Genomic DNA, 14396 nt, shown 5'->3' with positions numbered 1-14396 from the left:
TTATTTTTATTGCAGGATACTGTGTTCTACAATATTTGACTATTATGGCCTTATAAACAAAGCGCAACAAAAGAAGTTGCTTATGTAATAGTTGGCTAGATGTAGGGGTCTTGTCCAGCACTTATCCCCTCTCAGATTCCCATAGACTTCAGGTCCCATGAACAAGGGGCTTAATCTTTCCCTTCTCTCCCCCCTCCCCACCATAAGGTTTCATCCCCACGTCTTGATTTAGAATGCCTACCACCCTGTCTCATGGACTTGAGTGTCCTCCTATGAGATGTCTGGGACCATTGGCCCGAGAGCAGAATCCCTGTTGCCATGGTGAAGCAGCCCATAGTTCTTAGAACCACTGGCTTTGTTGCCCTATTCCTCCTAGAAGTATGCATTTGTAAAAACTCATTACTAAAATAAACCCTTTCTCTTCGGTGGCCACTCAGTCCATGCCCAAACAGAACTGTTTCATGTTTACCATCTGAGAGGTGGGTATACCCTTTATCTTGTAATTGCATAGCAAATGAGCACAAGCACGTTTGTCTTTTTGTTAAACTTACTGGGTAGTAGCCACAAAGACCTATGCTTGTGCAACAGAATTGCCCATCCCTCTCCTCCCCCCCCATATGCCCCCCCCCAGAAATGTTTTTGGGGTTTTCCCAAGCCTCCATAACAGATTTGGCAGTGGGCATGCAAGGAGAGGGGAAGTTCTGTTGCACAAGCAAAGTGACTTCACTGGGTACAGACCCCCGTGTCGTTTTCCTCACTTGATTGTGTATGTGTGTGCAGGCACGCGCACACATGCCTCCTCCTCCTCTGCTTGGAGAGAGGGCAGTGATGGAGGAGGCCTTCACACAAAAAGGAAGGTATATTTTAAATTTTTGACCACCATGAGTGGGGCCCAGTAGAAAAAAGGGGGGTAGTGATCGCTGACCTCTCCCTCTCTCTTTGTTTTCTTGAAGATGTTTACTGCACCGAGCCATTCCGCATCCCCTTTGCAGGGAAGGTCCAGATTTGCTGCTTTGATAAAACGGGCACCCTGACCAGTGACAGCCTAGTGGTGAGAGGTGTGGCTGGGCTGAGGTAGGTCCTTGGTGGAGTGAGCCAAAGGAGGCTGTTCAGAGCTATCATGAGCTCTCTTCACTTTTTAAATTATTACTATTTTATATTATTTGTGAGTCACTTTATCTTGCCCAGGGCCACCCAAAGAGACTTACAAACAAACAAAAGCCTCACCTGTGTCCTTAGGCAATAATAGAGATATCCAGCCAGGATATCTACCTTCGGCTTCGCTTCCAAGCCCCCTGACCATCGGTCATTCGGGCTTGGGCTGATGCGAGGTCCACAGCTTCCCCATCCCTGGCAGAGAAGATTGTAAAAGTAATGTTTGCATGTAGCCGCTAGCAAATTCTCATTTCCACATTGGTTATTGGAACTGCTATATGTTCACTGTAATAATAATCTGCGTCCTTCTCAAGTCCTCTGTCATACTAATGTCAGTAGTTGTCCTTCAGCTGGAGTAATTGATCTCTCTCTCTCCACTATTGTAGAGATGGGAAAGAGGTGACCCCTGTGTCTGACATTCCTATTGAAACACATCGAGTCATCGCCACATGCCACTCCCTTATGCAGCTGGATGATGGGACTCTGGTGGGTGACCCTCTGGAGAAAGCCATGCTAACGGCTGTGGAATGGACTCTGACCAAAGGTAGGCTTGCTTCATTTCTGAGCTGCATGCCTTTTTCCATAGCTCCCTTACCTTTCAATTCTACTAGAGTGAGCGAAGCTTGCCTGCAACTTTCTTTCACAATATTTGGAACGAGGTGTGAATCAGCATCTGACTAACCAGCCGGTCTGACTCTGAGGCTGCTTCAGTGTTTCCAGAAACCCATTTTATGTTCCATGACTGTGCGCTGGGGGAGCCAGGGCTTCCTTGTTCTGCTAAGGAATGCATCCTGTGGGCTCAGGGCCCCTTTGTCACTCCCAGGAGCCCAAGGGGAGGATTGCTGCTTGTGGTGCTGTTGAACCCTTTCAGGATTTCCCGATCTCTTTGTTTCCAGATGAGAAAGTTTTCTCCCGAAGTATTAAAACTCAGGGACTGAAAATTCACCAGCGCTTTCATTTTGCCAGTGCCCTGAAAAGAATGTCGGTCTTGGCTTCCTACGAGAAGGTCGGCTCCACTGATCTGTGTTATATTGCAACTGTGAAGGGGGCCCCGGAGACGCTGCACAAAATGGTGAGCAAAGGGAGATGGGTGTGACTTTATCTCTTGGTTTATTGTTATAGCCATGAAATGGGCTGGTGCCAAGGCAGGGAATGCTTAGGAACTGAGCAGGATTGGACACGGAGAAAAGCCTTGCGACTCACAGACTGGAAGACCTTCCCAAAAGAAGTACTTGAATCTTCCACACGTTGGCCTAGTGGCAGATGAGCATTTTATGCCCTGGATTGTGGGGAGGCCAGATAACATGCTGAAGATAGGAGGGCGTGGCAGCAAGGCCCATGCAGCTAAGCGGGGGTGGGGAGCCAAATGGTCAGAGCTGAAAATGTGATACCCACGGTGCCTTTGATTTCGTGAAGTGCTCTATTATCAAAACAATGTTTGGCAGCTTGACAATGCTGTTGTTAAACTTTAGTCGGGGTTTTTTTGCTAGAGCATAAGAACCCTTCTGGATCAGACAAAAAACCCATCTAGTCCAGCATTCTGTGTTCACCTTGGCAAACCAGATGCCTCTGGGAAGATGGCAAGCAGGGCAGGATGAGTGCAGCTGTGCTGTTCCCACTTAGGTTCCCCAGCAACTGATATGCTGAGCCATCATAATTAGCAGCCTTACCTGCATCTAGCTAAGCCTCTGTTGAAGCCATCCCAATCCCAAAGAAGGGCAGTGCCAAAGAATGCTCCAACTACCGCACAATTGCACTCATTTCACATGCTAGCAAGGTTATGCTTAAAATTCTACAAGGAAGGCTCAAGCAGTATGTGGACCGAGAACTCCCAGAAGTGCAAGCTGGATTTAGAAGAGGCAGAGGAACCAGAGACCAAATTGCAAACATGTGCTGGATTATGGAGAAAGCTAGAGAGTTCCAGAAAGACATCTACTTCTGCTTCATTGACTATGCAAAAGCCTTTGACTGTGTCGACCACAGCAAACTATGGCAAGCTCTTAAAGAAATGGGAGTGCCTGATCACCTCATCTGTCTCCTGAGAAATCTCTATGTGGGACAAGAAGCTACAGTTAGAACTGGATATGGAACAGCTGATTGGTTCAAAATTGGGAAAGGAGTACGACAAGGGTATATATTGTCTCCTTGCTTATTTAACTTATATGCAGAATTCATCATGCGAAAGGCTGGGCTGGATGAATCCCTAGCCGGAATTAAGATTGCCGGAAGAAATATCAACAACCTCAGATATGCAGATGACACAACCTTGATGGCAGAAAGTGAGGAGGAATTAAAGAACCTTTTATTGAGGGTGAAAGAGGAGAGCGCAAAATATGGTCTGAACCTCAACATCAAAAAAACGAAGATCATGGCCACTGGTCCCATCACCTCCTGGCAAATAGAAGGAGAAGAAATGGAGGCAGTGAGAGATTTTACTTTCTTGGGCTCCATGATCACTGCAGATGGTGACAGCAGTCACAAAGTTAAAAGACGCCTGCTTCTTGGAAGGAAAGCAATGACAAACCTAGACAGCATCTTAAAAAGTAGACATCACCTTGCCAACAAAGGTCCGTATAGTAAAAGCTATGGTTTTCCCAGTAGTGATGTATGGAAGTGAGAGCTGGACCATAAAGAAGGCAGATCGCCGAAGAATTGATGCTTTTGAATTATGGTGCTGGAGGAGACTCTTGAGAGTCCCATGGTCTGCAAGAAGAACAAACCGATCCATTCTTAAGGAAATCAGCCCTGAGTGCTCACTGGAAGGACAGATTGTGAAGCTGAGGCTCCAATATTTTGGCCACCTCATGAGAAGAGAAGACTCCCTGGAAAAGACCCTGATGTTGGGAAAGATGGAGGGCACAAGGAGAAGGGGACGACAGAGGACGAGATGGTTGGATAGTGTCTTCGAAGCTACAAACATGAGTCTGACCAAACTGCGGGAGGCAGTGGAAGACAGAAGTGCCTGGCGTGCTCTGGTCCACGGGGTCACGAAGAGTCAGACACGACTAAACGACTAAACAACAACAACAACTACAGCTTGTGGGAATGAATGCAATGTACTTCCATTTGTCTTTCCTAGACCTGGTAACCTTCAGCTTCACCCTCCAAGGCTGCCAGAGCCTCTGCTGTTCTGGTGCTTTGTGGCTCACAAGGAGACATGCTCAGGGCGGGGGGCCTTCACATTCTTTTGTGACTGTCCCTCTTTGCCCCTCTCTTTTCTCGTGCAGTTCTCTCAGTGCCCCAGTAGCTACAACAGTATCCACACAGAGATCTCACGCGAGGGAGCCAGGGTCCTGGCACTCGGCTACAAGGAATTGGGACACCTCACGCATCAGCAGGTAGGCTTTGGCCTGCACAGGCGACACCTTCCACATGCTCTGTCTGGACCCTGTTGCTGTGGGAGGTGCCTCTGTATGTGCCAGATTGTGGCCTCTCTTATGGGTAAAGTTAGTTGTGCTAGAGATAAACTGAAAGATAAAACCAGCCCACACTGGCCCCTTGCTCATGGTTGGCCTTGAACGCCTCTTCCTTCCTTTTGCGGGGTAGAGAGGAGCATTCAGAGTTCTGACAAAGCACAAGAGGGTTGCTTTTCACATGGCAAGGTCAATCTGTGCAGTCTGGCTAGAAGTCTGCTTCTGAAGTGTGGCAGCTGCCACACTGTGCTGAGTGCACAAGTGACCTGGCCGAAGGGTTTACAGTCCAAAATAAATGCACAAGGCAGCCTAGAGGGAGAAGTTAGAAACTGACAGATGAGGATGAGTGGAAAGCAATGTCAATGTGGGTTTTTTAGCGAAGACCCCCCCCCCAGCCCAGTAACTGCAATGTGGAAGGGAAAAGCCTTTATGACTTTAGAGGAAGGGGCATAGCTGGCCACCAGGGCAAAAGGCAGAGAGATGGGAGGGAACTCAGGGAGTTGGTGGGCAATGAATGAGTTTCTGTGTGTGGTGGAGAGAGTTGATGTGAGAGAAGATGATGATTGGACTGGAGAGTTTGTGGTTATGCAGAGTGAGAAGGGGTGAGCAAAAAGATTGGGGCGGAGTAAACTGATCAAGCCCAATGGGAAAGGAAGTCTGCTGACCGGTTGGCAAGTTGGTTGGAATGGGCTGCCCAGGGCAGGGGGACTGGATTTTCCATGACGCTCATCTGTGCCAGAGCAGGTGCTATTTAAGTGGGCGAGGATTTCTGACTTGGCACAAGCATGGGGGGAACTTAGTCAATGGTCTCCAGCACACCACCTTCGCAAAGCAGAATTCCAGGTGAGACCTGGATGCTCTTTGACATGTCGGATTGCCATGTGAGGTATGGACTAGGAAGTTTACCAAGCAATCACAATGTTGTCTTCAGTCGGAGGGTTGCCCCTAGAATCAGGGTGTGAATTTCTTTGGGAGATTCTTCATGTGGGGCATCTAAATATTCAGTTGGACAAAGTGCTGATCTTTGTTCTCCCTCTCATCTGAAGGCACGAGAGATGAAACGAGAGTTGCTTGAGTGTGACCTGCGATTCATGGGCTTCATCGTGGTCTCGTGCCCCCTTAAAGTGGACTCCAAGCCCGTCATCCGTGAAATCCTCAATGCCTCGCATCATGTGAGTGAAAAAGCATGCCTGCTGGCTCAGATGTAGTGGAAGACGGAGACATGGGAGTCCTAGGCAAGCTGAGGAACTGGCCTGCACAGTCCCACCTGCTTTCCTATTTCTGTCCCTGCTGCTCCTCCTCCTCCCCCCCCCCACTTGTCCGGAGTCTTTGTTTCCCATTTGCTGCCGTTTTGAACAAAAGTCCTCTTGTCTCATTGTGATCAGCCCTTCCCCATGCACAGCAAATCCCAAGGCAAAGATTTGAGCATAATGCCAAGGTGTACAAGAATGGTGTTTCCCTCCTCCACACTCTTTAACAATCCTCTGCTTGGGAGATTGGAGATGTCCTATGCTTGCAGGGGAAAAAACTCTTCACACTCATGTTCACATAAGTTGATAAGCTAGGACGGTGCTCCAGAGAGGCACTGCTGCAGAAAAGATAAGAATCTGAAACATAATAAGAGCCCGGGTGGGTTAGATCAAAAGCCTGACTAGCCTAGCATCCTGTTTCACCTGAGCCTCTTAGATGCCTCTGGCACCCCTCTAGGCTGGCTGAGATGGCAGGAGACACCCCTGCCACTTGCTCCCCAGCATCTAGCATTCCAAGACATCCTGGAAGGTTTCATTTAGTGCTTGTAGCTAAAGGACCATTCCAGGATGAGAGAGCTCCCCACTGTGTTTCCGGGGGGGGGGGGGGGTAGGCTAGAGAGGAGAAGAAGCAGACTATCCTTCATGCAAATGAAGTATTCCCCACCCCACCCCCATCAGGTGGGAAGGTATACTGCACTTCTGGGAATGGAATAGAGATAATTATTGGGGCTGTGGGGGACAGTGGAGAGGTTTGAAAGATGGAGGGATGTGTCAAATGGCTCTTATTGTAATGATTGTTGAGCTTGCGATATCGCTGGTGGTAGAAAGTTGGCCAAGACAAGGGAATGTGCTATGATCTTCCCTATTGTACAGAAAGAGGTTTCTTTCCTCCAGCAAAATATTTGTTTCCCCCATATTTTGCTGGAGGTTTGTTTCCGCCAGCAAAAGATGTTTCAGAAACCACACACGCACAGACATTTTAGAAGAGAACATGCTTTGAGGTACAATGTAACACTAATTTTGTGATATACAAAACAGTTTTTTAAAGCTTTTTCCAGCCCCTCTGATCCAGGTCTGTGTGGCACATGTGCATTGCATCTCCAGTCCCTGCTTAGGAAAATGTCCCTTGATGCTTCCATTGACTTCTTCTCAGGTAGTGATGATAACAGGCGACAACCCCTTGACTGCCTGCCACGTGGCCCAAGAACTGCACTTCACCCAGAAGGAGCAGACGCTCATCCTGCAGCCGCCCTGTGACAAAGGTAGAGAGGCTGAGGGAGGCAGGTGGACGTGGTCAGGGTGGAGCAGATAATCATCCAGAGCCCCACAAGGCAGCAGCACATGGCTAGGATTCTGTGATGCTGCAAAAGCATAGGAATAGTACAGAACATGGTACACAGTGTATAATTAAGCTTTCTGAAGTTGCTGGTGAAAGGTCTTGCCCAGGTTAGCACAGGGGGGGTCAGTTTACTACTACGAGCTATGTATGGTGTAGAAATGCAGTGTGAGAAATGTGATGGAGACTCTGGAAGCAGCTGCAAATGGTTGATAGGTAGTGGAAGGGACATGTGCGGGGGGGAGGCTTGTTGAGTGTACATGGAGGGGGGAATTTGGGATGGTGGAGCCCAGGATAGCTCTCTTCCCTGGGCTGGTTCTGCAAAGCAGGCAGCTCCTCCTCATGCTCCCCCTTAATCAAACCCATGCTTGCCTCCCCCTTAATCAAACCCTCTATTCCAGATTGCAGCTGGCAGTGGCAGTCCATCAGCGGCACCGTCACTCTCCCCATCGTCCCAGATTCCCTACAGGAGCTGACCAGGGACCACAACCTGTGTGTCACAGGAGAGGGACTCTCTCAGCTGCAGGCCACAGATGCCCAGCTGCTGCTTCGGCTCATTCCACATGTGCAGGTCTTTGCGCGAGTTGCACCCAAGCAGAAGGTGAGAGGTGCTTCCTCACCGCAGCGTTCTTCAGGCCCTTGTGGCCAGCGAGCCCAAGGATCCGGGGGGGGGGGGCATGTTTCTCTCATCCATTAGTAGTAAAAGAGCATCAGGTGTTTGGATTGTCCCTGGCTCAGTGGAACAAATGGACAGCCTACAACCTGGCATATAGCACCATATTTGAAGAGTTTGCATCCTGTATCCGCCATTGTGCTCTTGGAGTGGCCTGGAGCCCAGTCACTGCCTCTTAGTCAAATCTACCTCAGAGGTGGAATGTTGCAGGAGTAGCAAGTGCCTTGGAGTCAAAATCCTGGGCACAGCTGTACAAATAAAAAATTAAATGGAAATAATAATATCCTTTTATCAGAGCAACCTCTGCTAGCAGAAGAACATGCAGACTTTCACTAGCCTCTTTGGTCTAACTAGAAGTGGGCTGCCTCTATTACCACAAGCACCAGATCTCCATGTACTTGTTTTTTATCACTTGACTCTTGCCATCAAATGCATAAGCTTAGTGGAGTCATGGAAAGGATTTTGTCTGCTGCCAAATGGGCTCCCTTACCTTCCCATTGAATGAGGATGCTGGCATGTAGTCAACTCACAAGAGCCTACATGTTTGGGTGAAGAGAAGCAATCTCTTTGATGGCATGGATTTGAGCAGAGGGTGGCAGGCCCTCTTCCTCACTCTGTTTTCTCATTGCAGGAGTTTGTTATCACAACACTGAAGGGGCTTGGCTATGTGACGCTGATGTGTGGGGATGGGACCAATGATGTGGGAGCTCTGAAGCATGCTGATGTGGGTGAGTGTTTATTCTGTTCAAAAAGTGCCACTGATTAATTGAATTTCGGATTTGTAAGAATGAATATTTAATGGACAAGCTTACATAAGCCAGGCATGGATGGCAATCTGTTACGAAAAAGGAGCAATACAGCGAGCAGCAGGTGGCTGGAAAGCCAAACAGGATGTTGATGTTTGTGACTGTACCGTGGGAAAAAGGGGGCAGTCCATTCACTGTACTGAGCACCGGATGTTAGCTCAGTGTGTCATCTGACCTGTACTGGAAGTACATGGGTGGAGTCTATCCTCTCTCTGTTGGTGTTAAGAGAGTGCAGCCATGTTTTCTCTGTGCTGCTGCAAAAGACAGAAATAAAGGCATGTAAATACATTTCTGTCTGTCTCTTTCCCCTCCCTGGGGATAGCAGGGAGGAGAGGGAAGGAGTGATGTGTTCTTCTCACGTTTGAGGAGGATCGCCGATAGAGGCCTCGCCTGTATCTTGCCGGGAGTCGCAGACGGGGAGGTCAACAAGGAACTCAAGCCGGGTGCCTGGAGAGTGGCCAATTCCTCTGACAAGGCTTGATTCCAACATCTGGTAGCAGAGCCGATGGTTTAATAGATCCATGGAAATCTGCAATAAGAGGTTGATGGATCGTTCTTCATCCTCTGCACCAAGGGAAAGAAGATAACGTCTGCGTGCAGCCAGAAGCTGAACAGATGAGGTGACTGCTAAGCAACGGAGCCCCAAGGTATGCTGAATTTCGTGCTAAAAGTGTGAACGCAGATTGATTTATTCTCTGGTTCACGGGAGCTGCGTTTGAAAAAAAAAACAGCTCCGAGAGAGAAGGCTTGCATACCAGGAATTCTTGTGGTTGATAAGATTTCCTGTTCAAAGAAAGGTATGCACAGTTGCTAAGCAACGACCGTCAGTAGGTAGAAAGCTACTGACAAAGGGGCTGGACTGTGAGGCTGGGCCTGAGAGAGGCGAACAAACAACGGATTGTTTTGGCTACAATTTCACAAGCTCTTGGAGGGGACTTTCCATAGCAGCCAGCGTTTAGCTGCCAGGTACCAAGAGCGTAAACAGCCAGCTATTGGATTTTAGCAGGCTTAAGAGTGAGAGCTGAGGCAAGGATTCAAAATGGATGCCAAGAAGGGGGGAGGCCTGCCTTATCCACCCCCCCAAATGACAATTATTCATCTTGGTCTGTTAAGATGAAGGCCCTGCTGCAGAATCAGAGGATCTTTGGGGTGATTGAGAACCCCATCCCTGCAGCACCAACGCGAGGTTGGGAATCACAGAATGTGAAGGCCAGGACGGCTATAATTCTGTGTGTCTCAGATTCCCAATTAGTGCATATTCAACATTTAGAATACGCGCAAGAGATTTGGGACACGCTGCGTAGGACACATCAGAGAGATGCTGGTTCTTCAGCGTTGCTGTATTTTGAAAAGCTGACCAATCTGAGGCTTGCGCCTGATGGAGATGTTCAAGCGCACCTGACGGAAATGAAATTTCTGCGCCAACAGATGGTGGAACGCAATTTCCGTCTACAGGAGGAAGTGTTTTGCTTCATGATGCTAAACAGCCTAAATCGGACTTATAAAACGGTTGCCAGTCAGCTTGGTTCCCTACCAGCCCAGAATTTGACCGCTGAGAGGGTGTGTGCCGTGGTCCTGAATGAACACGACCGACTTGCTGCACTGGAAGTAAAGGACAGGGGGAGGGAGGAACGGAGTTCTAACTCCCCCACTGATGTTGCTACTGGAGAGAATGCTGTAGCTTTAACGTTGTCCGCTGTTACAATTGTGGACAGAAGGGGCATCTTCAAAGGAATTGTAAGAAGCCCAGAGCCAAGGGGATCTCTGCGAAGTCTGAGGCGTCAGGCAAAAGTCATACCAAGTCTCAGGCGAAGCCTGCAAAGGCTTTGATGTCGAAAGGAACCACGCCAGAAGTGGAGAACGCTTTTGTCATCGACACTGGAGCGACAAAACATGTGTTCTCACAGGGAACTGTTTTCGTCATTTAAGAAGCAAAGCTTCGCTGTGAAGCAAGCCAACGGTCAGGAGCTGGAAGCGACTGGGATTGGGACTGTGTATCTTGAGAGTTTGAACTTGACTATAAACAATGTGTACTTGGTTCCAGAGTTGAAGTTCAATCTGCTGAGTGTTTCGCAGATTGCAAAGAAAGGACTAAAACTGTCCTTTGATGCTGAGAGCTGCAATTAATTGTATCTTTCTGCCAGAGAGAAAGATGGACTGTATTTGTTGACTTTTGATCAAAGTGATTACATGGAATGTAATTCATCTGAGTCTAACATGATCTCTCTTGCAGGTGTGACCAAGAAGGACGCCAGGCAGGTGACCACAAGGGTCAACAAGGCATTTCAGCGGGTGTATGCTGATGTGATTGGTCCTCTAGCACCATCTAGAGGCAATGCAAGATTTTACCTTGTGTGTGTGGATTGTTTCTCAAATTTTGTCTGGATTTATGTGTTAGAGAAACCACAAGAAGCCTTAGAAAGGTTTAAAGAGTTTTGTGACAAGGTTAAAAATATGCATGATGCTAACATTGATTGTCTTTTCACAGATGAGAAGCCAATTTTTCTTTTACATTACAGGATTTTCAGGAGTTCCTGCAGAAGAAAGGGATAAGGCACAAGGTTGCTGTTTCAGCGGAAGCGTGGAACAGGGGTGTCTGTGTACGGGTGAACAAAGAATTGCAAAAAGCGATGCATGTGCAATTGCTTAGTTCACATCTGCCACATGAGTACTGGGCGGAGTCGCTAATGTCATATCGTTATACGTGGTTGAGAAAGGTTTCAAAAGAGTTGGGAAGTTCTCCTTTTGAGAAACTGTTCCATAGAAAACCTTCTGTTGCCCATTTCAAGGTTTTTGGGTCTCATGTGAGGACAGAAGCTCCAGGTGGAGTAAAGAATGCCAGAGGCATTTTTGTGGGATATGAAAAGGGTCTCTACAGAGTAATTTTGTCTGAATCTGGTCAGGTGATTCTCACAAAATTTCTAGAGAGTGCTCCTGAACAGGAGAGAGTAATTGTTCACACATTTCCCATAGGGGATGATTCGGATGATGATGATGATTTTACTGATTACAGTGGTACTGAGAGTGACAGTAGTAGCTCAGGGAGCTCAGTTGACACAGTCATTGAGAGGAAATCTCACATAATGGCTAGACCTTCACAGGCGGAGGACGAACCACTGTTTACAATTGGTACTGGTTCTCCAAAGAGTCCGGAGACTGAACCAGTGAGCAGAGAAGATCAGCACCTCATACGTAGGTCTGAGAGAGTTACAAAGGGTGTACCACCCAAGAGGTATTCAAAAGAGTTTGCCAACTTAGCTGTTGCATGTGTTGCTGTTGTACACAACCGAGGACAGTTTGAAGCTGTGTCTAAGTCAGAGACAAAGACACAACAGAGAGTAGCTAGCCAAGGTAATGCAGAGGCACTCATTCCTTGGAAGCCAAACAACCAGAGAGGTACACTGGGGAAACCAGTGGCGGGTAGTTCCGAGGGTGGAACTGAAACAACAGGGGAGTGTTATATGTATAACAACTGTTTGTTTTCTTCTCTGGATCACGCTTTGCTCGCAACACGCATTGATTCTTTTGGGGGAGGATGTTACGAAAAAGGAGCAATGCAGCGAGCAGCAGGTGGCTGGAAAGCCAAACAGGATGTTGATGTTTGTGACTGTACCGTGGGAAAAAGGGGGCAGTCCATTCACTGTACTGAGCACCGGGTGTTAGCTCAGTGTGTCATCTGACCTGTACTGGAAGTACATGGGTGGAGCCTATCCTCTCTCTGTTGGTGTTAAGAGAGTGCAGACATGTTTTCTCTGTGCTGCTGCAAAAGACAGAAATAAAGGCATGTAAATACATTTCTGTCTGTCTCTTTCCCCTCCCTGGGGATAGCAGGGAGGAGAGGGAAGGAGTGGTGTGTTCTTCTCACGTTTGAGGAGGATCACCGATAGAGGCCTCGCCTGTATCTTGCCGGGAGTCGCAGACGGGGAGGTCAACAAGGAACTCAAGCCGGGTGCCTGGAGAGTGGCCAATTCCTCTGACAAGGCTTGATTCCAACACAATCTTCAGTTTATGAGGCATTTCTCCCACCTCTTACAAAAGAAAATGCCTCTTTAACAAGTTTTTCTGTACTCTGGCTACCTCTTCATCTTACAGCTTCTGTGTGCTTTGAGCAACATATACTCAGCCTACTGATCAATTTTGCAGGTGTCATAGTAAAACTTTTCTTGCTACCCTCTCCTCTAAAAAGCCTCCTTCCTATCCAGTTGGGATGCGGAACAAGGGAACTGCCTAAACTTTTCTGTTCTGAAAGCAGCTTGCCAGACACCTCCCAATAGCTTCTGTGATCTGACTTGTTCTTGCAGGAGTGGCTCTACTGGCCAATGCACCTGAACGAATTCCTGAGCGCAGGAAGAGGCCGCCCCGCGACGGCCCTGCTGACGGGAGACCTGCTTTGCCCCCCTCCCTGGTTGGGAGCAACATGAGGCCCACCTCCCGGGCTGCCAAGCACAGGGTTATGTTGCACAGAGAAGAGCAGCTTGCCATGCAGCGGGTAAGTTGCTGGGTTCTCCTTCCTCCCCCCATATTGTACTCCCTGGTGCTTCAGGACTTTTTCCTTTGTGAAATTCCAAGAGGTTACAGCGAGAGACACACTTGGCTCTGCCCCTGCACCCATTGTATGCTGGAAGAAAAGTCACTAAGGTGAATGGAAGCTGGCCTTTTCCTTAGTCTGACCTAGATTAAAAAAATAATAAAATTCCAGTGACCATGAACCAAGCAACTCTGTCCTCTTCGTGTCCTCTTTCCTTTTCCTAGTGACTGGCTTTGTAAGGTTGGCATTTGGAATGTATCTCTGAGGATAGCTTTGCTGTGGATGAAACCGCATGTCTTCTGTCCCCCCCCCCCCTTCTTCCTAACAGGAGAGAATTAGCCAGGTGCTGAAGGATCTGGAGGAGGAGCAAGTCCCCATTGTGAAGTTGGGTGATGCCAGCATTGCGGCTCCTTTCACCTCCAAGCTGTCCTCAATTCAGTGCAGTAAGTAGGGAGGGGAGAGAACTTGTTTTGAGCAAGGCAGTACTTGGACCAACTCTGAACGATGGGGACACCTCCAGGCATGTTTTGCATGTAAATGCAACCATTAAGCCTCTTTTTTTGCACTGTTTGTGTGCATGTGACTAACTTGGAATCTTTAAACTATGCACATTTTATGTTTGCACTGTAAGAGGTGAAGTGCAATATTAATCTGGCACTGTGTATGGGAAGGGGTTGGGAAAGCATGAAACAGCTCTTCTGAGTCCTGCCCCACCCAGTTTTTTAATTTGATTTCCAGTTTGTGGCCTCCAGAGCAACCCAAGCCAATCCACTAGAGAAGGTTTCATTGACTGAGTGCCCAGAGCAGGGCTGGAACTGGCCTTCTGGGCTTTTCCTTCACAGATACTCCAGCCGTGTAGATCTAAAGAGGGAAGGGCAACTAGTACATCTCATGCAAGCAAAGTGTTATTTCCTCCTCCAGTCTGCCATGTGATCAAGCAGGGCCGCTGCACTCTGGTCACCACGCTCCAGATGTTCAAGATCTTGGCTCTGAATGCACTAATCTTGGCCTACAGCCAGAGTGTCCTTTACTTGGAAGGGGTCAAGTTCAGTGATTTCCAGGCTACATTGCAAGGGCTGCTGCTGGCTGGCTGCTTCCTTTTCATCTCCCGGTCGAAGGTAAGAAAGGTGATGAGAAGGGAGGCAACCATCACTTCCTTTGCACAGAAAAGGCCGTTCTACCCTGTTCATCATTTGCACTCTTTCCTTACAGCCCTTCCATGTTTTAAAGCAACT

General features: G+C 48.2%; 2 protein-coding genes across 3 annotated transcripts in view; one reads left to right on the top strand and one right to left on the bottom strand.

The window, feature by feature from the left end:
* LOC310840067 (uncharacterized protein) overlaps nt 1-14396 on the bottom strand; it is a 437006-nt gene that overhangs the window by 393040 nt on the left and 29570 nt on the right. The window lies entirely within an intron of this gene.
* The window catches only part of ATP13A1 (ATPase 13A1), a 36902-nt gene that overhangs the window by 18483 nt on the left and 4023 nt on the right, over nt 1-14396 (top strand). The window contains exons 12-22 of the mRNA XM_083729156.1: nt 954-1074; nt 1542-1699; nt 2052-2227; nt 4383-4493; nt 5615-5740; nt 6972-7080; nt 7556-7755; nt 8459-8555; nt 12935-13122; nt 13490-13604; nt 14083-14279. Coding sequence (XP_083585282.1) covers nt 954-1074; nt 1542-1699; nt 2052-2227; nt 4383-4493; nt 5615-5740; nt 6972-7080; nt 7556-7755; nt 8459-8555; nt 12935-13122; nt 13490-13604; nt 14083-14279 — 1598 coding nt within the window. The remainder of the gene's footprint in view (nt 1-953; nt 1075-1541; nt 1700-2051; nt 2228-4382; nt 4494-5614; nt 5741-6971; nt 7081-7555; nt 7756-8458; nt 8556-12934; nt 13123-13489; nt 13605-14082; nt 14280-14396) is intronic.

This window comes from Podarcis gaigeae, assembly GCF_964106915.1.
Source record: "Podarcis gaigeae genome assembly, chromosome: 2".
In the NCBI taxonomy this organism is placed as follows: Eukaryota; Metazoa; Chordata; class Lepidosauria; order Squamata; family Lacertidae; genus Podarcis; species Podarcis gaigeae.
This window is presented reverse-complemented; position numbering and strand designations above follow the sequence as displayed.